This window comes from Chlorocebus sabaeus, chromosome 1 (genome assembly GCF_047675955.1).
Source record: "Chlorocebus sabaeus isolate Y175 chromosome 1, mChlSab1.0.hap1, whole genome shotgun sequence".
NCBI classification, from domain to species: Eukaryota; Metazoa; Chordata; class Mammalia; order Primates; family Cercopithecidae; genus Chlorocebus; species Chlorocebus sabaeus.
In genome coordinates, this window is record NC_132904.1 from 18,318,949 (window position 1) to 18,342,434 (window position 23,486).

A 23,486-nucleotide genomic window follows, 5' to 3' on the forward strand; every position below is an offset into this window, starting at 1 on the left:
TTTCCATATGCCAAGCATGTGATAAGCCACATATAGGTCACATACATGTGTGTGCACACGTATATATACATACTCTCATATACTCTCCTCCAGTCCTATGAGCACTTTATTATTTACGTATAGCTAAAAAGAAAATGTAGGCTTACAAGTTAAGCACCTTGCCTTATGTCAGATAGCTAGGAAGGGGTCGAAATGGGATCAGAGATGCTGGCAGAGTGACAGATTTCTTCTCAGCCTCCTCCCTGCACCTCCCATTCACCTATCTGCAAAGGAGGCCCTTAGCCATCCTCAGATGATATAGGATCCAGCACCTACAAAAGGAGCCCTTCAGCTTTCCATTCCTCACACCAGCACCAGCTAGAAAGTTGTCAGTGGCCCCTGCCTAGTGTTTCTCTATTTTTCCTAGGGGAAGGACTTCATATCAGCTACGCCATTGGTGGACTCCTCAGTATTCTGCTGATTTTGGTGGTGATTGCAGCTTTGATGCTGTACAGGTAACTTCAGTCTTCCTGCAGGGGCCACATGCTCATTGGTCTTCGTGAGCATGTCTGGGATCTCCCAAACCTCTGCAGTTCACTGAATCAAGCTCTGACCAGCCTTATTGCAAGGCTGGGTGCCTGGTCAGGGCAACAGAAGGAAAGGGTGGAAACTTAAATGCTTACCCTTCTCCAGTCATAGCCTAAGCATTTTCCTTATTGAATGACTACAACAACCCTTCGGGTTTTCTTTATAGACTGGGATGCTGAGGGCACCAACGATATTACCCAAAGTCACAAAGTGAGAGGCAAAGCTAAGACTGACTCTTAACATCTTTGCTTTTCCCAGTACTCCCCACTTCAAATCATTGAAATTGGAAATGATTTTTCCCTTATACAGACACAGCCTTTTACTACAATATTGGTTTGTACATCATTGCTCAGTAGCAATCATTCTGGAAAGGCAGAATGTGTCATTTAGAATCTTTTTATGTCCCTCTTTCTTTATATTTTCCCCCAAATGCTTTAAACGTAGCTTGCAGTTTGCTGCTGCTGCTCATCACCATCATCATCGTTAACAGTTACCATTAATGGATATAGATCAATGTCACGACAACCTCATAACATTCCTCACTTTACAGATGAGGAGCTGAGGCTCAGAAAGTTTTTTTTTGTCTTTATTTTTCTGAGATAGAATCTCACTCTGTTGCCCAGGCTGGAGTGCAGTGGTGCAATCTCGGCTCTCTGCAACCTCTGCCTCCTGGATTCAAGCAATTCTTGTGCCTCAGCCTCCCAAGTAGCTAGAACTACAGGCGTGCACCACCATGCCCAGCTATATATATATATATTTTGTATTTTTAGTAGAGATAGGGTTTCTTCCATGTTGGTCAGGCTGGTCTCGAACTCCTGGCCTTATGTGATTTGCCCACCTCAGCCTCTCTAAGTGCTGAGATTACAGGTGTGAGCCACTGCACCTAGCCAGAGTTTAGATTATATCTATCAAGGTCCTAGCTAATAAATCACAGAGGTGGAATTGAAACAGATCTGTCTGACTCTCAAGCTCAGTGCATCAGTTCTCCATTGCTGCATAACAAATTACCCTAAAACTTAGTGACTTAAAATGACAACCATTATCTCACAGTTTCTATGGGTCAGAAATCTGGATGCAGCTTAGCTAGGTGCCTCTGCCTCAAGGTGTCTCACAGACTGCAATCCAGATATCAGCTGGGGTTACAGTCTCATCTCAAGGTTTGACTGGGGAAGGATTCCCTTCCACACTCAGTCACATAGTTGTTGGCAGGATTCAGCTCCTCATAGGCTGTTGGCTGGAGGCCTTCCTCATTAGTTTCTTGTCTTGTGGGCCTCTCCATAGGACAGCTTACAACATGGCAGGTTGCTTCTCCCAGAGCAAGAGCAAGAAAGAATGAGGGAGGGCAACTCAAGACCAGAACCAGTTTCTTGGTAACCTAATCTAGTAGCCATCATATTTGCATAATCTTTTCATTAGAAGTAAGTCACCAGACCAGTCCACACTCAAGGGGAGGGGATTCTTAAGGGCATGAATACCAGGAAGTGAGAGTCACTGGAATCATCTTAGAGGCTGCCTACCGGACTCAGTTTACAGCTTTCCCACGTATCACCCCCTTAAAGATCTCAATTAATTTCTCATCACCTTTCTTCCTAAAGACACAAAAAATCCAAGTTCACTGATCCTGGAATGGGGAACCTCACCTACAGCAACCCCTCCTACCGAACATCCACACAGGAAGTGAAGATTGAAGCAATCCCCAAACCAGCCATGTACAACCAGCTGTGCTATAAGAAAGAGGTAAAAATTGAAATTTACGTTCAAGGGTCTTTTTGGGGAGGTGTGGGGAGGGGTTATACTCCAAATGCCCAAATAAGTCAGTAAGGGCTGCTGAGTAATCCCATCTACCATTTTGGAAGTTATAGTGAACAGAAGAACTGAATGTAATTTGGGTTTCTGGGAAGTTCTAGAATCTCTGAGGGATTAGCTTGAGGGACCTTAGTGAGAGCCAGGTTAGAAGGCAGATCTCAGAAGATTTAGGTCTGAAAGCAGTTGTCCTGTCAGGAGATGTTTTTCCAAGCTCATAGGTTCTTTCCCTCCAGGAATTGTCATTCGCCTACAAAGGGCTATTGTTTCTGAAACAAGAGAGCTTTCCCAGACAAAACCCAAAAATCCCAAGAGCTCCTGGACTTGCCCATTACTAACCAAGCTAGTAGCACCTATGGTTGGGAATGGCTTGTTTTTCACTGTTCTTCCTCTTATCACAGAAATTTCTCTAGAATTCTGAAGGTTTACCTGCTTTTGTTTTTTTTAACTTCTTTGTCACTTCAATGGAAAATTATTTGCTCAATGTTAAGGCATGAAAAATAGTCCCATTTCAGTTAGCTGGGTGTGGTGACTTGTGCCTGTAGTCCCAGCTACACAGGAGGCTGAGGTGGGAGGATCACTTGCGCTCAGGAGTTGGAGGCTGCAGAGAGCTGTGATCATGCCACCACCATCCAGCCTGGGTGACAGAGTGAGACCCTGTCTAAAAAAAAGAAAAAAAAAAAAAGTCCCATTTCCACAAGGGAACTATACCTGGTATTTCAGATTTTCCTAATCCAATATAAGCCTTGTTTTTTTCTCTAAAATCCTGTAACTCTTAATCAGAAGTTATTCCTTATGAAGACCCTAATCGGTCTACTTCTTTGGCCTATCTAGCACAGTCAGAACCTGCTCTCACACCTGCAGGGCTCTCATGTGTAATGAACACATTTCACATAATAATCATGTGCTTTCTGCATCCATGAATTCCCATATTTAAAAAGCTTCCATTACTTCTGGTTCAAGTTGATGTTTGAAAAAAATTTTTAAATTAAAAAAGCTTTTTTAAAAGCTTCTACTGCAGTCAAAACAGAATGTGCAAGGATGGCTTATAGTTCTAGGAATGGTAGACCCCTCCTCAATATCTTTGAGAGAAAGACTCTTGAAGATTCTTGGGTTCCTGGAGTATCTGATGCTCCAGAAAAGAACCACAATGAAGGCCACAGGATGGCAATTAAAATAGTGTAACCTCTTTCTTCTGTTGTGTGTTTCTTCCTCAGCAGCTCTTTCACCCCTCTGATAGTCTTTCACCTTTTCTCTTCTGATTTCCTCTTGATTTCAGGTACCTGTTGCTGGGTGTTTGTAGAGGGAGTGGTGTTTCCCAAATTGCAAGTGCCATGTCCCCCACCTCTCCCTAACTTCCCCAGCATGTCTCTTGATTAAGACACTGAGTGGCCTGCATCTTATACTGATTTCATCTTGGAGGGTGTGCTGGGTGAATGGACATCTGTGTGTTTGCTTGTGTGCTATCTATGTCCCACTCTGCATGGCTGAGGGGACTGTTACTCTTAGAGGGCAGGGACCATGTTTTTTATTGCATAATCATCAAAGCACCTAGCACAGTCTCCTGCTTAACATAGGGGCTCAGTAAATATCTGTGGAATTGAATTGTTACAAAAATAGAGCCACAGCCACAGTTGCAGAACTCTTGGCAGGAATACTATCCCAGGGACAGAACCCAAGATGATCCATTTTCTTCTAGCAGTGGTGGCATGTCACTTGGTATACCCCAGCAGCCAGGAATGAAGCTACTCTTTGAAGAAGCCATAAAGGGAGAGGGCTGAGCAGAACTCCAGGCTGTGCCTGGAAGAGTCCCAGGTTTTGCTTGGGAATGGTCCCAGGACTCATGGCAGCAAAGCCAGAGTAACCTCCCCAAAAAGGTTATAAGTTGCAGGACCCCACTGGAATGATGTTTAGGACCCAGATAAGAGGATTTCCTTTTTTTAGGTTCCTTCCTTCCTTCCTTCCTTCCTTCCTTCCTTCCTTCCTTCCTTCCTTCCTTCCTTCCTTCCTTCCTTTCTTCTTTCTTTCCTTTCTTTCTTTTTTAATGGAATCTTGCTCTGTCACCCAGGCTGGAGTTCAATGGCATGATCTTGGCTCACTGTAACCTCAGCCTCCAGGGTTCAAGGGATGCTCCTGCCTCAGCCTCCCAAATAGCTGGGATTACAGGCGCCCGCCACCACACCCAGCTGATTTTTGTATTTTTAGTAGAGATGGGGTTTCACAATGTTGACCAGGCTAGTCTTGAACTCCTGAACTCAAGTGATCTGCCCGCCTGGGCCTCCCAAAGTGCTGGGATTACAGGCGTAAGCCACCACGTCTAGACAGATAAGAGGATTTTCTAGAGTCCCCCATCTTACCTCCCAATTTTCTCCTTAACAAAATTAGAAAAAAGAGATAATTGAGAAACTAACACCTAAAGTAACTTAACATCCTGAATAAATGTACATTTAATTGCTCTTGCCAATTGCTTTTGATGATTTATATCAGCATGATGTCCCATTAATAAACCATAGTAACAATGTAACATAGCTAACATGTTATAGTGCATTTTGTGTCAAGCACCCTGATAACTGCATTCCATGTATCACCTCATTTAACCTGACAGCAGTTGGTTGTGAGGTATGGATACTGTTACTCTCCTCACACTACAGAGTTTTAGAGACTGAGTTTTAAAAATGTGAAATAATTTGCCCAAAGTGACAAAGCCAGTGAGTGGCTGCTGCAGGACCGGAAGCCATGGTTTTCCCTCCTCCCTGTATGATAATGCTTATAATCATCATAGCTGCCCCTCCCCTTTTAGGCTAGGCCTCCTACATTTGCCCAATCACATTTCCACATTTGTTTGTGGGATTTTTGTGCACTTCACTCCTACTTTTACCCCATCCACTTCCTTTTTCAGTTTACCATGGGATCCTTTGTAGAAAGCCAACTGACTGACCATATCTGCCCACTCTCCACCCTAGGGAGGGCCTGACCATAACTACACCAAGGAGAAGATCAAGATCGTAGAGGGAATCTGCCTCCTCTCTGGGGATGATGCTGAGTGGGATGACCTCAAGCAACTGCGAAGCTCACGGGGGGGCCTCCTCCGGGATCATGTATGCATGAAGACAGACACAGTGTCCATCCAGGCCAGCTCTGGCTCCCTGGATGACACAGAGACGGAGCAGCTGTTACAGGAAGAGCAGTCCGAGTGTAGCAGTGTCCATACTGCAGCCACTCCAGAAAGACGAGGCTCTCTGCCAGACACGGGCTGGAAACATGAACGCAAGCTCTCCTCAGAGAGCCAGGTCTAAATGCCCGCGTTCTCTTCCCTGCCTGCCCGTTCCTTCTCCTTTATGGACGTCTAGTCCTTGTGCTTGCTTACACCGCAGGCCCCTCTTCTGTGTGCTCGTCCTCCTCCTCCACCCACCCCATAACTGCTCCTAAGCCCTCACTGGAGCTGTTTACCACCTGAGTCCTTAACTACCTGTGCACAACAAATGATGGCGCATCTCGAGAATTTAGACCTGGATTTTACCATGAACCTCACATCTTGTACTCCGTCCTGGGCCCCCTGAAACTGCTTATTCATGATTCCTCGCCAGCGTAGAGCTCCACCTCCCCTTCCCCCGGTACTCTCAGTGCCTGCTTCTCAGTGCTGATGCAGCTGATGACCCAGGATTGTGCTCTGCCCCATCACAGCCAGCATGACTGCTTCTCTGAGAGAACTTGCCCATCAGGGGCTGGGACAAGGGGGTGTGGGTAAAGAGGGATGAAGGATAGAGGCTGAGAGAAGAAGGAAAAGTCAGCCCAGCAGGTATGGGCATCTGGGAACCTTCAGCCTCAAGTGTGTTGGTAACATGAAAAAGCTTTGGGGGTAGTTGGGTCTGGGTGTCTGGTCCATTGCTGGCAGTGGACATTATTCTTGCCCTAAGAGTCACTGCCTTTTCAGCAGCAGATACTGGTGAGATGGGGGTGGCTCAAGCTGTTCTTCCTCCTGCTAGAATGTGTGGAGCTCTTTCTACGTTCGGATAACTGGGGCCCCTATCACGAGGCTACTGGCTAATATGAATTCCCTCCTGGTGCCACCACTGGCCAGTATCTTTCCTAAGTCTTTGATCAGAGTAACCAGGTTGTGAGCCAGTGGCTTGAGTGAATGTTAGGCCTTCGGGGCAGAGTCTCTGAAAAGTCTAAGAAGCTCTGCCTAGACCAAACATGGTATACGACCTGAACCCTCTCTCCCTCATTCCCTGGGATTCTAGGGAAGAGACCTAGAAACAAGCTTTCAAAGAAAAACCAGAAGTTGTCATAAATGGTCAGAAAGAACAATCAGGTTGGAGACTTGGGACACCCAGGGCCTAAAGAGAAGTATCCATGAGGGTCAAACTTCCTGTCGAACTTCCTGTGTTCTTTCTCAAGTGCTCAGGGATCTAAATTAGTGGACAGCGAGCCTGTGGCTATGGGGTGGTGACGTTCCTCTTCCAGCTCTCTCCTCAGCTAAGGGGCTTGGTTTCCGTGTCGGATGGCATCACTTGGTTCATGCTCATGCACACAAAGGGCATGTGTCTCAGCCTAGTATGAGGGAAATTGAGACTTATTTTTGCCCTAAAACGTCTCCCTAGTTGTTCTTTGTGGGTTGGTTTTTTTGTTTTTTTGGGGTTTTTTTCCATTTGTTTTTTGCCTAATTTGCTTTTTCTGACCAAGCCTTGTGGCACCAGCAATCTCCAAAGTCCTATGGTGGGAGGACCGAATAAATAAAGATGCAAAGAGGTGGGCAAGGAGTAGGAAGGTAGAGAGCACCACTGATGAGACCCTCCTAGCCCATGGCAGACCCAGACCTCTTCTCCCCCAGGAATTAGAAGTGGCAGGAGAGGACAACAGGGGCTGGGAATGGAGGGGAGAATTTCTAGGGGAAGTTTCCTGAGTTGAAACTTCTCCTGTGGTTACTGATATTGAGAAATCAGCTACCAAACATGGGTGAAAAAGGACAAGATCAAGTCAGTTCTAAGACTGCTAGAGAGAGATACCAAGCCCTTAGCCTTGCTCTCAGTAGCATCAGCCCCAGGTCTGAGCTTCCCCACATTACAGCCTCCCCACATTACACTTGACAAAGCAGTAAAGGAGGGAGCACTTTGGGTCCTGACACTCATGTCTGGGGAGAAAGAGCAAGTAGAAAAGTGGCATTTCCTTAATTGGAAAGGGGGAAGGATCTTATTGCACTTGGGCTGTTCAGAATGTAGAAAGGACATATTTGAGGAAGTATCTATTTGAGCACTGATTTACTCTGTAAAAAGCAAAATCTCTCTGTCCTAAACTAATGGAAGCGATTCTCCCATGCTCATGTGTAATGGTTTTAACGTTACTCACTGGAGAGATTGGACTTTCTGGAGTTATTTAACCACTATGTTCAGTATTTTAGGACTTTATGATAATTTAATATAAATTTAGCTTTTCTTAATCACCTTGCTTGGCTTGGAGTCATGACTAATCCTGCACCTGCTCTGTCTGGCAGATCCATGCTGTGGAAAACCTGCTTACAGACATCACTTTTAAGTCCTTTGTGGATGTGGGGACAGTGAAGAGCAATAAAGAGTGTAAGGTTCCTGCTGGAGTTTTCAGCTCATCTGGAGAAGACAGGTCGAGGCCAGAGTTCGTTGGCTGATGAAACCTGTATTTCCTCTGGAAGAGGAATGGTAGATGGGTTTCCTCTTGAGTGCCAACTCTGATTGGTTGGTAGTGGCTGCCTGAGGGCCTGTTCACACCCAATGGGAAGAATGTCATATGGCTAGTGACATCTCTTGTGCACTGGAAGGAAATGTCATGGCATGTACACCATGTATCGTCTATTTCTGTTCTAGGTCTTTGTCACAGAACTTTACTTTGCCTTGCAGTGATGGTCATTGGCAAGACTATCTCAGGTAGTAAGAAAAGTACTGGAGCTGGGGACATGGAGGGCTTAATTCCAGTCCCAGATCTGCCACTAGCTCTGTTTGATCTTGGTCAACTTTCATAGTTAGTCTGAGAGTGGATCAAATTATCACTAGGATTTCATTTATTTTTAAAGGCTGTCTTTTTATAGCTCATCCACTACTTCTCAAGGCTAGAACAAGGAGCTCTAGGGATCCCTTCTCAGGTTCTCTGGATGTGATATCCCTCGGTGAAAATTGGGAATCATGTTAGTCTCAATGCCCAATGTAGAATTTCATGTCAAGTCTCAATAGTTGATTTTCTAAACCACACACCATCTATAGGATAATACTCCCATTCATTCATCTGCTGTGGGCTAGGCACTGCCCATGCCTAAACAAAGACATAATCTTATAGAACTTAGAGTCTAACAACACCATTACCACCACCATCCCAAAAAAGAAAAAAAAAAAAAAAAAAAAAAAAAACGAAAGCAAGAAAGACTGAAGTTTCTTGTATTTAAGTGACCAGAGATCTGAGTATAAACTACAGTGTATAATTTTTCTAACTGTAGTGAGGAGTAGGTGTGCCAGAACAAAAACAAGTAGAATAGCCCAAGGATAACCATCCTTCCAACCCCCACTGTTCTCTTTGCCGGCGGGGTGGGGGGAAGAAAAAGAGGACATCTTGGGATAAAACAAAGGAACAAAGGCTGGGAATTCCTTGTCTAGTTCTCTGGATATAAAATCCGAAACTAGGGTCAGGCACAGTGGCCACACCAAAGTAATCTCACCACTTTGGGAGGCCAGGACAGAAGTAAGAAGTATTGCTCGAGGCCTGGAGTTCAAGATCAGCCTAGGCAACATGACAAGACCCTATCTCTACAAAAAAATTTAACAATATTAGCCAGGTGTGGTAGCTCATGCCTGTAGTCCCAGTTGCTCAGGAGGCTGAGGCAGGAGGATCACTTGAGCCCAGGAATTCAAGGTTACAGTGAGCTATGATCATGCCACTGCATTCCAGCCTGGGTAACAGAGCAAAACCTTGTCACTAGAAAAACAAAACAAAAAAACCCTGAAACTGATAAGTGAGCAGATGGTGGGTCAAGTTCTAACAAACTGACCATATTTTTGCAAACTCACTCAAAATACCGTCACGGTCTGTCTATGGTGTATGAAGAAACTGTGGAATCTAAAATGAAAGGATCTCTGGCCCATAGAAAGGACTCTATGGCATAAACTGAAGCTCTCACCAAACTTAGGCCTGAAGAAAACACAAAGTCAATGCATAGGAACTCAGAGGCAGCATCTACAAAGGCTGAGGGTGCATAGGTATCTAAGTGGGTTCTAAGAGGGTTCTAAGAGGACCCAATAATGCACTGACATCCAAGGTTATCCAGTGAGCTTAAATTCTCTGGTTTCTATTTATGAACATAATGATAAAAGAAATGTGGTTGAGTCCTTTTTATGGCTACGAAACACTCTGTAATATATCTTTTCTTCAAATGTGAAGATGAGTCAACTGATCCACATAATAGGACGTATGTTTTGGGATGTTTTAGGCAGTCTTTGTTTTGAAACATTCCCTCATCTGCCCACTTATTTTCTCTCCACACCATTCTCCTGTTAACCAGCTGGAGAGGCTAGCAGAGGTCAACATAGGGAATAGAGTTTGATGTCCAGTCAAAGCTCCAACTCATAACTCTGGTCTCCTTGACATAGTGTTAAAACAGAACCAGAGCCGGGCTCGGTGGCTCAAGCCTGTAATCCCAGCACTTTGGGAGGCCGAGACGGGCGGATCACGAGGTCAGGAGATCAAGACCATCCTGGCTAACCCGGTGAAACCCCGTCTCTACTAAAAAATACAAAAATCTAGCCGGGCGAGGTGGCGGGCGCCTGTAGTCCCAGCTACTCGGGAGTCTTGAGGCAGGAGAATGGCGTGAACCCGGGAGGCGGAGCTTGCAGTGAGCTGAGATCCGGCCACTGCCACTCCAGCCTGGGCGACAGAGCGAGACTCCGTCTCAAAAAAAAAAAAAAACAAAAAAACCCAGAACCAGACAGCCTAACTAAGGGTCATAGTTTAAACCCAAGGCTAAGTTAGCCCCAAGCTACACAATCTGCTTATTTCATTTTATAAGACATAAAAAGCCAAGAACTTTCACATATCTTGCCCTTCCTGATGGTTTTCCCTCCAGGCCCTAAAAGCCTGCTGATAGCCTTCTAATGAGGCCCCCATCTCTCCCTTCTCCCTCCTTCCTCTTTGGTGGGACTGATGCTTCTGTGGTCAAAGTTCTTGGACAGTCTACATTTTGGGGGCTATGGAAAATGAATATGAGAAAAGAAAAAATAAAGGCTATTCATTCCTTCATTCAACCAGCACCTACTAAATGCAATCAAGTGCAAGCCAGGGTAGGTTTTGCAATCCTGGAAGACAGTTAAGGCACTAAAACCCACAGCCACTTGAAATCTGTATTAATGCCACCACTTCTATCTCCAGGGAAATAATGCAGAGGACACCTGGATTGAAAGTTGAAGGAAGCTCATCACTGAAGCTGCTCCTTTTAGGCTAGAAATATGGATACATATCCCATGGTAGGGATGCTTCAACCAGAATTCAGCTTGTGATTACAAAAGAATGAGGACTGTCCCAACCCTAACAAGCTTTTTAGAGATGCCCAGCACAGTTATTCAGCAGCCACAGTATTTGACATTTGTTTCCTGTTTGCAGTTGCAAAAATATAGCATTCACTTTGATCTCTAATGCCCACAAGGGTTTCACTGCCCTCGGAGGGCAGTATGTTCATAAATATACTCCTTACGTAAAACGACTATTGAGAGTACCCTAGAATAAAGAAAGCACACATAACTCCAATAAATACACAGATAAATGCTATTTGATAATAATCCTAGATGGCAAAAGATGACTGGGCAAACATTTATTGAATACCTACTATGGGCAAGGTACTGTGTAAGATTTCTACAAGGCCCTGTGGGATCTGCCACTCCTCACCCCCAACTGTTAAAAGATTTCATCTCCTACTACCCCCTTACTGCATCCTACTCTGGGCCAGTGACACTAGCTTCCGTCTTCCTCAAAAACATAAGGCCTTTGCACAGCTGTTGGCCCTTGCTGGCACTTCTTCCTAGATATACTCATGGCTAACTCCTTCACCTTCTTTAAGTCTTTGCTCAAATGTAATCTCAGTGAAACCTACCCTGACTGCCCTTTCATATATATATATATATATATATATATTTTTTTTTTTTTTTTTTTGAGATGGAGTAATGCTCTGTCACCCATGCTGGAGTGCAATGGCACGATCTCGGCTCACTGCACCCTCCGCCTCCCGGGTTCAAGAGATTATCCTGCCTCAGCCTCCTGAGCAGCTGGGATTATAGGCATCTGCCACCATGCCCGGCTAATTTTTGTATTTTTAATAGAGACGGGTTTCACCATGTTGGCCAGGCTAGTCTCAAACTCCTGACCTCAGGTGATCCACCTGCCTCAGCCTCCCAAAGTGCTGGGATTACAGGCGTGAGCCCCTGGGCCAGGGTCGAGGGCTAACGCCTGTAATCCCAGCACTTTGAGAGGCTGATGCAGGAGAATTGCTTGAGTCCATGGGTTTGAGGTTTGAGACCATCCTGGGTAACATGAGATCCTGTCTCTACAGAAAAAAAAAAAAAAAAAAAAAAAATAGGAGGTTTCATGCATGCTACAGCTACTCGGGAGGCTGAAGTGGGACAATCACTTGAGCCCAGGAGGTCAAGGCTGCAGTTGAGCTGAGATCCTGCCATTGCACTCCAGCCTGGGTGACAGAGCAAGACCCTATCTAAAAAACAAACAGACAAAAAAAAAAAAACAAAAAACAAACAAAAAAACAGCCTTTCCCTTGAAATATAAAAATCCTAGAAAACCTACGAAATACCCTTCTCAATATCAGCTTTGGCAATCTCAGTGAATGTAATCTCAGTGAAACCTACCCTATGGCTAAGTCCTCAAAACAATTGCAACAAAAACAAAAATTGATAAATGGATAAATGGGACCTACTAAAAGTCAAGCGCTTCTGCACAGCAAGAGAAACTATCAAGGGAGTAATAGGCCACGGAATGGAAGAAAATATTTGCAAGCTATGCATCCAACAAAGGTCTAATATCCAGAATCTATAAAGAACTTAAATCAACAAGTGAAAAACAACCTCATTAAAAGGTGGGCAAGCCAGGTGCAGTGGCTCATGCCTGTAATCCTAGCATTTTGGGAGGCCGAGGTGGGCGGATCACCTGAGGTCAGGAGTTCGAGACCAGCCTGACAAACATGGCAAAACCCCATCTCTACTAAAAATACAAAAATTAGCCAAGCACGGTGGTGGGTGCCTGTAATCCCAACTACTTGGGAGGCTGAGGCAGGAGAATCGCTTGAACCCAGGAGGCACAGTTTGCAGTAAGCTGAGATTGCGCCACTGCAGTATAGCCTGGGAGACAGAATGAGCCTCTGTCTCTAAATAAATAAATAAATAAATAAATAAATAAATAAATAGTGGGCAAAGGACATGAACAAACACGTTCAAAAGAGATACAAGTGACCAATAAACATATGAAGAAATGCTCATCATCAGTAATCATCAAAGAAATGCAAATCAAAACCATGAGATACCACCTCAAACCAGTCAGAGTGGCTTTTGTTAAAAAGTAAAAAATTAATAGATGCTAGAAAGGCTGCAGAGGAAAGTGAACACTTGTACACTGTGGTGGGAATGTAAATTAATTCAGCCACTGTGGAAAGCAGTTTGGAGATTTTTCAAAGAACTAAGAGTTGAACTACCATTCGACCCAGTAATCCTATTAGTGGGTATATACTCAAAGGAAAATAAATCATTCTACCAAAAGGACACATGTACCCATATGTCATTGTAGCACTATTCACAATAGCAAAAACATGGACTCAACCCTTGTGCCCATCAATGGTGGATTAAAGAAAATGTGGTACATATACCATGTAATACTATGCAGCCAAAAAAAAGAATGAAATAATGTCCTTTGTAGCAGCCTGGATGCAGCTGGAGGCCATTATCCTAAACAAACTAACAGATAACCAAACATTGCATGTTCTCACTTAGAAATAGGAGCTAAACATTGGGTACACATGGACACAAAGAAGGGAACGATAGACATTTGGGACTAGTAGAGATGGGAGAGTAGGAGAGGAGCAAGTGTGGGAGTTCAGTCAGGATGGTGGGAAAAATTTTAAGATGAAGTTATAAAATATAGACACAAATCTTCTTGGAAGGCTGGAAGGTTTTGCAAAAGTCTCAGGATAGGGTTATGGCTGAAAGCAGCCTGATCCTTACCTTGAATAAACAGCTTAGAGTAGATATAAAGGAAAGTAGTGTAGTTTATCTAAATAGCTTGTTTACTTATGTGGTCTTAAGACCAATCTTTGATCAACTGTGGGTGCATAATCGTGGTGGGGTGGGGGTGTCGGCAATTACAGGTCAATTACCCTCTAGTGGTGTTTACTCAAGACTTTTGAAGACCTTTGTCATTTAATCTATACTGAATAAATGCAAGCTTCACTGGCTGATCAGGATGGCTGCTACTCTTTACAGAACCTTCCTTGGTGTCTGTGAGGGGCCCAGACCCTTAGCTGGACTGACAGGCAGAATATCTGTGTTAGTGTACGTTATTCATCCGTTGTTGGGTCAAGGTCTCTGGGATGGGCCCCTGCAAGCAAGGACTCATAAACTACTGTTAGGTACTATGCTCACTACTTAGGTTCAATCATACCCCAAACCTCAGCATCACGCAATATACCTTTATCACAAATCTGCATATGTACCCTCGATTCTAAAATACAGGTTGAAAAATAAAATTACAGTCTTTCCAACCCATTTCCCTATCCCTTTACCCAGTTTTATTCTTTTTCTTTTCCCACTGGACATATTGTCTAATAACATACTATATAATTTAATTATGTATTGATTGTCAATGTTTCCTCACTATAGTGTGAGCACCACAAGGGGAGGAAGTTTTGGGAAGTCTATTTTGTCTACTGATCATTGCAGTGCCTAGAAGTGTCCCACCACATATTAGGTGCTGATAAATATTTGTTGAATGCATAAATGAGTAAAATCAGACATCTAATGCTCATCTTAAAATAGGGCTGCATCCAAGTCATCCAAGACAAAAAGGGATTTTGCCATCTTGTTGTAAAACTCTCCAGGACCCAGACTGCACACACATCCTTTATTAAGCCAATTCCGGATTACCATCACACCCTCTCCTTAAATGTAATCTTCAGTTTATTTCTGGTAATATTTAAATAAAGTAAATATGCCAACGACCAATGACTAAAGAAAACTATTTCTGTATATCCTCACCAATTTCTCCAAGGTTACCATGACTGTATTGCTTTCATTCCTTTCTTCTTCTCCTATATGTGGATCTGTCCTCATTATCCATCCTTTCACTCTCTCCAATCCCCCCATCTGTGGTCTCATTCACTCTATCAATGTGATTCCCAAATCTATATCATTGATTCTGCATCTATTCTTCCAGCTTCCATCGTGTATTTTCTAAGCCTACTCAGACGATTCCATTAGAATGCGTCATTGGTACCTAAAAGTAAACAGGTTGCAATTTAAATGCCTCACCTTCCCCTTGAGACTGGCTTCTCCTGACTTCCTACTTCCATTGGGCAATCAAATCCTGGAATTCTCTTTGACTCACCTTCCTAAATGGGACCCACCCTTGCCTTTGTACCTAATCTAGTCAGTTGCCAAATCTTTCATTCTTTCTTGAATCTGCTCTCATCCTCTGCACTGCTAACACCTCATATGAGACTCCTAGCTGGGTTCCCAACTCTAAACCATTTTAGACAACCAAGCTAATTAATTTTCCTAAAGTACAACTCTGATTTTGCCACTCTCTTGCTCAGGAACTTTAATAGCCCCCCATTATCTACTTAATAAAGTACCAATTCCATACCCTGGGATTCAAGATCCTTTAGGAATGGTTCCTGGCCGGGCGCGGTGGCTCACATCAGTAATCCCAGCACTTTGGGAGGCTGAGGCGGGCAGATTGCCTGATCTTAGGAGTTTGCGACCAGCCTGGGCGATAAGGTGAAACCCTGTCTCACCTTATTGTACTTTTTTGTACTAAAATACAAAAAAATTAGCCCGGCACTGTGGCTTGCGCCTATAGTCCCAACTATTTGGGAGGCTGAGACAGGAGAACTGCTTGAACCCGGGAGGTGGAGGTTGCAGGGAGCTGAGATCACGCCACTATACTCCAGCCTGGGCAACAGAGTGAGACTCTGTCTCAAAAAAAAAAAAAGAATTGTTCCTAACCTTCTGTGTCAATCTTGTGTTCCACTACTTCCCAACATAATTTCAGCCCTAAAATCAACCCCATATGTTCAGTCCTATACATACGACGCACTTTCTTGTTACTGTGCCCTGACTCACACTTTCTCCACTACTCTCTGCTTCTTCTATGAAAGAAAAAAGAAACACACCACGTCAATGGTAAAAATTCATTTCCCTCCCGAGTCCCACTCCTATTAAGTTTCTTATAATTCCAGGAATGTTCTAACCATTTTCAGGCATGCCCTCAAACACACATACATTTATAACCATATATAAAAAAATCATTCCACAAGTTCTGCAACTTGCCTTTTTTTCAATTAGTAAAATTTATGCGTGTTTCTGTTCCAGCACATAGATTAACCACATTCTTTTTAACAGTTGCATAGTGTTCTATTGAATGGATATATCATAATTTACATAAAAGGTTCCCTGTTGATGAACATGTAATTTCCAGATTATTTATTTATTTTTTGTTTAGAGACAGGGTCTCATTCTGTCACGCAGTCTGGAGTACAGTGGCATGATCATAGCTCACTGCAGCCTCGACCTCTCATACTTCAGCAATCCTCCACCTCAGCCTCCCAAAGCACTGGGATTATAGGCATGAGCCGCCGTGCCTGGCCTCCAGAATTTTTTTTTTTTAATCTTAAGCAGTGCTGGCCAGGCACAGTGGCTCACAGTTATAATCCTAGCACTTTGGGAGGCTGAGGCGGGTGGATCACTTGAGGTCAGCAGTTCAAGACGAGCCTGGCCAACATGGTGAAACCCTGTCTCTACCAAAAATACGAAAAATCAGCTGGGCTTGGGGGTGCATGCCTGTAATCACAGCAACTTGGGAGGCTGAGATAGGAGAATTGCTTGATCCTGGGAGGTGGAGGTTGCAGTGAGCTGAGATGGTGCCACTGCACACCAGCCTGGGTGAGAGAGCAAGACTTCATCTCAAAACAAAACAAAAAAAGGGCCAGGCACAGTGGCTCACGCCTGTAATCTCGGCACTTTGGGAGGCTGAGGCAGGCAGATCACCTGAAGTCAGGAGTTTGAGACCAGCCTGACCAAAATGGTGAAACCCCACCTCTATTAAAAATACAAAAAAAAAAAAAAAAAAAAAAATTAGCCGGGCATGTTGGCAGGTGCCTGTAATCCCAGCTACTTGGGAGGCTGAGGCAGGAGAATCGCTTGAACCCAGGAAGTGGAGGTTGCAGTGAGCCGAGATCATGCCATTGCACTATGGCCTGGGCGACAAGAGCGAGACTCTGTCAAAAAAAAAAAAAAAAAAAAGCCCTGCAGAGTGGCTTACGCCTGTAATCCCAGCATTTTGGGAGGCCAAGGTGGGCAGATCACAAGGTCAGCAGATCAAGATCAGCCTGGCTAACACGGCGCAACCCCTCTCTACTAAAACTACAAAAAATTAGCCAGGCATGATGGCATGCGCCTGTAGTCCCAGCTACTCGGAAGGCTGAGGCAGTAGAATCGCTTGAACCCAGGAGGTGGAGGTTGAAGTAAGCCAAGATCGCACCATTGTACTCCAGCCTGGGCATCAGAGTGAGGCTCTGTCTCAAAAAAAAAAAAAAGCAGCACTGCAGTAAACATCCTTGTACACTTTTCGTTGCATACTTGCACAGATCTGTAGGATAAATTCCTCATAGTGGCATTACTGGGCCAGAACTAGATTATGTACATTTTAGTTACTGCCAAATTGTTCTCCTAAAGGTTTGTACCAACTATACTCTTGCCAATAGTGACTCTGAGTGTCTGTTTTTCCAAATCTTTTTATTTTTTATTTTTAAAAACAGAGACGGGGTCTTGCTATGTTGCCCAGGTTGGTCTTGAACCCCTGGCCTCAAGCAATCTTCCTGCCTTGGCCTCCCAAAGTGCTAGGATTACAGGCACAAGCCATTGCATCCGGCCTGTTTTTCCAAATCTTGACCAACCAAAGGTTGTTGAACTTTTTCATCTCTGCCAACTTGACAATTAAAAAACATGTAATTGTTTCATTTACTTTTATCCATCGCCTCGCCATCTTTTAGCCTGTTGAGAATCTACATTCTTTAAATCCTAGATTAAAAATTCACCTTCCTCACAGATCCTCCCCCATCAAATTTCTCCTGTGTCTAAGCATTTATAGCTTTTCATTTATACAGTTATTACACTGCTTTGAATTTTAGTGACTACTCTGTATGTTATATTCCTCTAACCATTGTAGATTACAAATTCCTTGGAAGTAAGGACCTGAACTCATTCACAGAAACACTGAATGTAGAGCTAAGCTAGAATTCTGGAGATCACGCTAACCCAGCCTCTCATTTTTATAAGGGAGTATTCAGCATTTGCACAATGCGTTACAGTTCACAAAGGCTTTTCTCAAGACATTCTATTAGTTATATTAACTCCTCCCATTAAATTGTAAGGGAAACATCGTTATCCCATTTTACAGATAAGGAAACAACTCCAGAAGATTTACTGAGAAAAGTGATTTACTCAGAACAGGTCCGAAGTCAGAATCCAGCGTCCTGGCTTCATTCGCTGTTACTTTCAGCTGCCTCTGGTTTCCCTCACAGCACTTAGCTTACAGTCAATCTCTGGGGAATGAATAATGACCAAAAAAATTGCCAGGTGTTGACAGCAGCTTGAACATCTGTAATTAAATAAAGCAAACATGCTGACGGCCAGGGATGCCTAGGTCTACACACGCCTTTCGCCCTTCTTTCTGGAGTCGTCGGCAGCTTGCCCCCGGCAGCGACCAGCGTCCCCACCCGTGTAGGCAGCGTCTGGTCCACAGGGAAACACAGTGGCTCGCGGCCCCTTTAAGGCTGCGGGCGGCGCGTGCCCACAGGCCTTTCAAATGGACCAATAAAAGGCCGATGGGCGGTCTGTCGAGGACCAATAAAGAACGAGGACACTGCGGGGTGTGCGGCGGCCCAAGCGGTTTCAAACGGCTTAGAGCAGGCCCCTTGGTTCTGACCCGGCTGAGGTGAGTGGTCCGTGGCCCCACCCGCGAGGCCCTCGAGTGCAGCCATCGCGCGCTCAGAGGAGCCCCTGGATCCCGGGCTGCTGGGGGCCTCCAGACGCGCGCCTCCTTTGCCCCACTAAGCCGGCAGGTCTGAGGCGGTCAAGCGGGGCGGAGGCCGGGGGACCTGCGGCGGGCAGGGCGGGGGGCGTGGGCGCTGGTGTGCTGCGGAGGCCGGGGGTGGGCTCCGGGTGGCCACAGCGCGCCGCAGCGGGGCACGGGTGGTAGCGTCTGGGGGGCGCGGGCGGCGCAGGGCCGCGCCTGGCGGCAGCGGTGTACCGGGACTGGGGCGGGGGCCCCGAGAGCCGGCCCTGCTGGAGTGCCCCTCGCGTAATTGTCAAGCGAATGAATAAGTAAGCGTCTACTAGGGCTGTGGTGGTTGCGAAGGGCCTTGTCGCCTCGGAGCGTGGCAAGGACAGCGGCAGCGGGGCCTGGCCGCACACCTGTGTCCCTCCCGTCTTGCTGCGATGTGAACGATTCCGATCATCCACCACCCCGCCCTTAACGTTTGGCTTTCTCTCTCTCAAGGTGTCGGGAGCGTTCAGGTGTCCTTCCAGCCCTGGAGGTGTGGGGGAACCAATACAATAGCCAGCAATGTGGGCTGGGCCTGCTACTTTTAGATCGGGGCTCGGTGAACTAGATTCTTACTTTTGAGCTCTCCCCCCACTTGTAATCGTGGTCATTGTTGGGCAGGATTGAAATGCATTCCGTTCTGTTTCTTGGATAGAAAATGATGGAAGGGATGTTGCCAGAGTGGCTAATGTGTGTTAGAAAATATATTCGTGTTGATGAATCTTAACAATGAGTTTTTCATTCAGTATCAATAGAGGTTGAAGTGGTTTTTGCAGAACTCGCCCCAAATTTATGCATGGCTCTAATTTAATTCTCATGGGACCAAGGCATCAAATCTTGGCCCAGAAATGCTGCCTTTCTTATGCATAATTATAGTAATTGAAAACTCATTTTTAGAAAGGTGAGCTCCTCCTTCCTCCATTTTCATCACCCTGAGAAGTCCTTCTTTTGACCTAAAGAGCCAATAAATTAAGAATCTTTTGAAACTTTAAGAAATTGTAAAGACTTTTGACTTCTCTGAAGTGACCGGACAAACTGTAATGTTTTTATAAAATTTAATGATATAGATACATGTGAAATCAATTTATTTTGCTACCATAAGTTATATCTAGTTGGTAAACTCATGTAAAATTTTTTTTAAATAAGATTTTAGGCTGGGCGCCGCGGCTCACGCCTGTAATCCCAGCATTTTGGGAGGCTGAGGCGGGCGGATCACCAGGTCAGGAGTTCGAGACCAGTTGGGCCAACATGGTGAAAACCCGTCTCTCTCTCTCTCTCTACTAAAAATACAAAAAATGGCTGGGCGTGGTGGCAGGCACCTGTAATCTCAGCTACTTGGGAGGCTGAGGCAAGAGGATCATTTGAACCTGGGAGGCAGAGGTTGCAGTGAGCTGAGATCCAGCCATTGCACTCCAGCCTGGGTGACAGAGCGAGACTCTGTCTCAAAAAAAAAAAAAAAATTTAAAGGCTGTTCACTGAGGCAATGGCAAGCAAAGGTATTCCATAACAATTAACATGCCTTTTACTTTATTCTCCATTACTTTAAAGTCTTGATTAGTTTTGAATTTTGAACAGTGGTGTGTGGTAATTCCATCGCAGTCTTCTACAACCGACAGTTCAGTTTTAACAGCACCTTTTTTTTTTTTTTTTTTTAGTGTTTTTTTGTTTGTTTTTTACTTTTATAGTTTATCGTAAAGGATGCTACAAATCATACAGATGAAGAGAGGCACAGGGCTAGTAGGTATGGGAGAAGGGTGTAGAGCTCTTATGCTCTCACATGAAGTGTGTTTGAATATACCAACTCTCCTGTAAACTTTTATCTTAATTCCATCAACCCTCACTTTTCTTTTCTTTCATTTTTTATTTTTATTTTTTTTGTGACAGAGTCTTGCTCTTTTGCCCAGGCTGGAGTGCAGTGGTGCGATCTCGGCTCACTGCAACCTCTGCCTCCTGGGTTCAAGCGATTCTCCCACCTCCGCCTCCCAAGTAGCTGGGACTACTTGTGTGTGCCACAATGTCCAGCTAATTTTTTGTATTTTTAATAGAAACAGGGTTTCACTATGTTGGCCAGGCTGGTCTCGAACTCCTGACCTCAAGTAATCCACCCGCCTCAGCTTCCCAAAGTGCTGGGATTACAGGTGTGAGCCACCACACCTGGCTAACCCTAACTTTTCTAACTGGAGCTTCTATTAGGACTTCATCAACAGGTTTTGTTTTTACAATACCAGGTAGGGGAAGTGTTCCCTAGCCAGACATAATATCCATTTCCTTAAAACATTTATGTATAGGAGACACAGCTTCCAACTTTCATAGTTCTGTCAACACTTATATCTTTGTGTTCTCTCAATTTTTTAAGTTTTTTAAAATTTTTTTTAAATTTTTTTTTGTGATCAGATCTCACTCTTTTGCCCTGGCTGGAGCACAGTGCTGCGATTATGACTCACTGCAGCCTCGACCTCCAGGGCTCAGATGATCCTCCCATCTCAGCCTTCCAGTAGCTGGGACTACAGATGTGCATCACCATGCCTGGCAAATTTTTGTAGCGATGGAGTTTTTGCCTTGTTGCCCAAGCTGGTTTCAAACTCCTAGGCTCAAGGGATTCTTTTGTCTCGGCCTCCCAAAATGCTGGGATTATAGGTGTGAACCACTATGCCTGGCCTTCTCTGAATCTAGTTGTAGCCCTCTTCGGGGCTTCACCAATGGCTCTTGGTACCACTGTGCCTGGGGCCTTCCATATGAAGGCCTTCCATATGAAGGAGCCCCAGGAATTTCTCTTTGCCACTCCCTGACCATTTTACCTACTTGTATACAGAAGGCTTGGGTACCCAGCAGGTGGTTGAGCCAAGAGACTCTTGCCCATTTGTCAGTCTTTATCTTGACTCATCTACCTATTGCCTCCACAATTTCAGATCAGATTTCTCATTGTAATCTGCCTCCTGACTTATAATTTCTGCAAACTAGGGTAAATATAGCAAACTTGTTTGGAACCCCTTAATGTTGGGACACCAGCAGGGTCTTCCTTTGGCACCCAGGCTAGTCTTGAACTCGTGGGCTCAAGTGATCATCCCGTCTTGGCCTCCCAGAGTGCTGGGATTATAGGCATGAGCCACCACACCCTGCTACCTTATTTCTTAATAACCATTTAAAAATTTCCACCTTCCAGGATGAATCCATTTGTCCTCTGTCTCACTATTCTCTTAACTTAATAGTTTTATTAGCATCTGTAAGACCCACGAGAGGAAATTGAGACAGCACATTTGATAAGGCTTCTTGAACTGTCTTTTGATTTTGCAACAGTAAGGTTATCCACATTAAGGGGTCCCCCTTAGCCACAGCATTTACCGTGACTGGCTAGTGGGCATATTCAGAGGGCAAATGTCCTAGTCATCATAAAGCCAGTTTCATGGCTTGCATATGAAGCATATCTGTGGCCTTATCTGGATCTGGGGTGTTCCACTTGGCATTTATAGGTGGAATCAGACTGTCCCCTTCAGGGAGCTTGTGATACTAATGTACAAAATGAAACAATTTCTTCACATTGTACCCCCTGGTTTCTATAGTTCTTTGGTTTTCGCAGACCACCTTCTTTGTTACCAGAGGTCTTAGAAGCACTTTCTGTGGTCCTGGCATAAATTTTTCCCTTGGGGGCAGCTTTGAGGCTAGTGTGAGGCCTAAGCTCTCACACTCACTGAAGTCTGAGCTTGGTCTAGCAGGAAGGTCCAACCCACCACTCTCTTTTAATTTCATTTTAGCTCTTACAGATAACAATAACCAAGGGATTTAACATTTCACTTTTTTTCTTTTTTCTTTTTTTTTCTTTTTTTGAGACGAAGTCTTACTCTGTCTCCAGGGCTGGAGTGCAGTGGCATGATCTCAGCTCACTGCAACCTCTGCCCCCCAGGCTCAAGCGATTGTCCTGCCTCAGCCTCCCAAGTAGCTGGGATTACAGATGTGAGTCACCACGTCCTGCTAATTTTTTGTATTTTTAGTAGAGATGGGGTTTCACCATGTTAGCCAGATGGTCTCGATCTCCTGACATTGTGATCCACCTGCCTCGGCCTCCCAAAGTGCTGGGATTACAGGTGTGAGCCACCGTGCCCAGCCAACATTTCACTTTTTTAATATTAGTTTGCATTTCCTTGTGCATCCTGTGAACCAACTCCCAGGCAATTGGATCCATGTCTAGATTCCATGGATAATTTTTACCTTGAGTAATTGATGGCAGCACAACTTCGGCTCCTTGCCATAGGTGACCACTTGGCCACCTAGGAATCAAAGTTCTTCATCCCTATCCTTTTATCCTTTTTCTTCCCAAACCATATGTGTCTGTGAGCCAAAGTCATTCTAGCAAATCCCAGTTCTGACACCAATTCTGAGAATATAGAATAAGAAACTTTAATAAGTTTATCTTATACTCTCACAATACAGAAAACTTCTGTGACCTCAGATGTGTGGGATTTTTTTTCCCCACATACCAAGCAAGTAGTTCTTCAGCAGTGGACACCAGCTGTGTGTCCTCTAATTCAGTTCAATTCTGACTTTTTTTTTTTTTTTTAATTGAGACAGAGTCGCTGTGTCGCCCACGCTGGAGTGCAGTGGCGCGATCTTGGCTCACTGCAACCTCTGTCTCCCGGGTTCAAGCGATTCTCCTGCCTCAGCCTCCTGAGTAGCTGGGATTACAAGAACCCACCCCCACGCCCATCTAATTTTTTGTATTTTTAGTAGAGACGGGGTTTCTCCATTTTGGCCAGGCTGGTCTTGAACCCCTGGCCTTGAGTGATCCGCCC

General features: G+C 44.7%; 2 protein-coding genes across 5 annotated transcripts in view; both read left to right on the top strand.

The window, feature by feature from the left end:
• LRP4 (LDL receptor related protein 4) overlaps positions 1 to 8,919 on the top strand; it is a 60,964-nt gene extending 52,045 nt beyond the window's left edge. For both annotated transcript variants that reach the window (XM_037999407.2, XM_073016721.1), the window contains exons 36-38: positions 407 to 494; positions 2,163 to 2,304; positions 5,334 to 8,919. In XM_037999407.2, the coding sequence (XP_037855335.1) occupies positions 407 to 494; positions 2,163 to 2,304; positions 5,334 to 5,666 (563 nt within the window). In that variant the 3' untranslated portion in view covers positions 5,667 to 8,919. The remainder of the gene's footprint in view (positions 1 to 406; positions 495 to 2,162; positions 2,305 to 5,333) is intronic.
• Positions 8,920 to 18,505: 9,586 nt separating this feature from the next.
• Positions 18,506 to 23,486, top strand: part of CKAP5 (cytoskeleton associated protein 5) — a 99,424-nt gene continuing 94,443 nt past the window's right edge. Inside the window, exon 1 of one of the 3 annotated variants that reach the window (XM_007999933.3) lies at positions 18,506 to 18,591. The gene's annotated coding sequence lies outside the window, so the exon portion shown is untranslated. Of the gene's footprint in view, positions 18,719 to 23,486 lie in introns of all 3 variants that reach the window. The other 2 variants (XM_037999411.2, XM_037999409.2) reach the window with 2 other exon arrangements.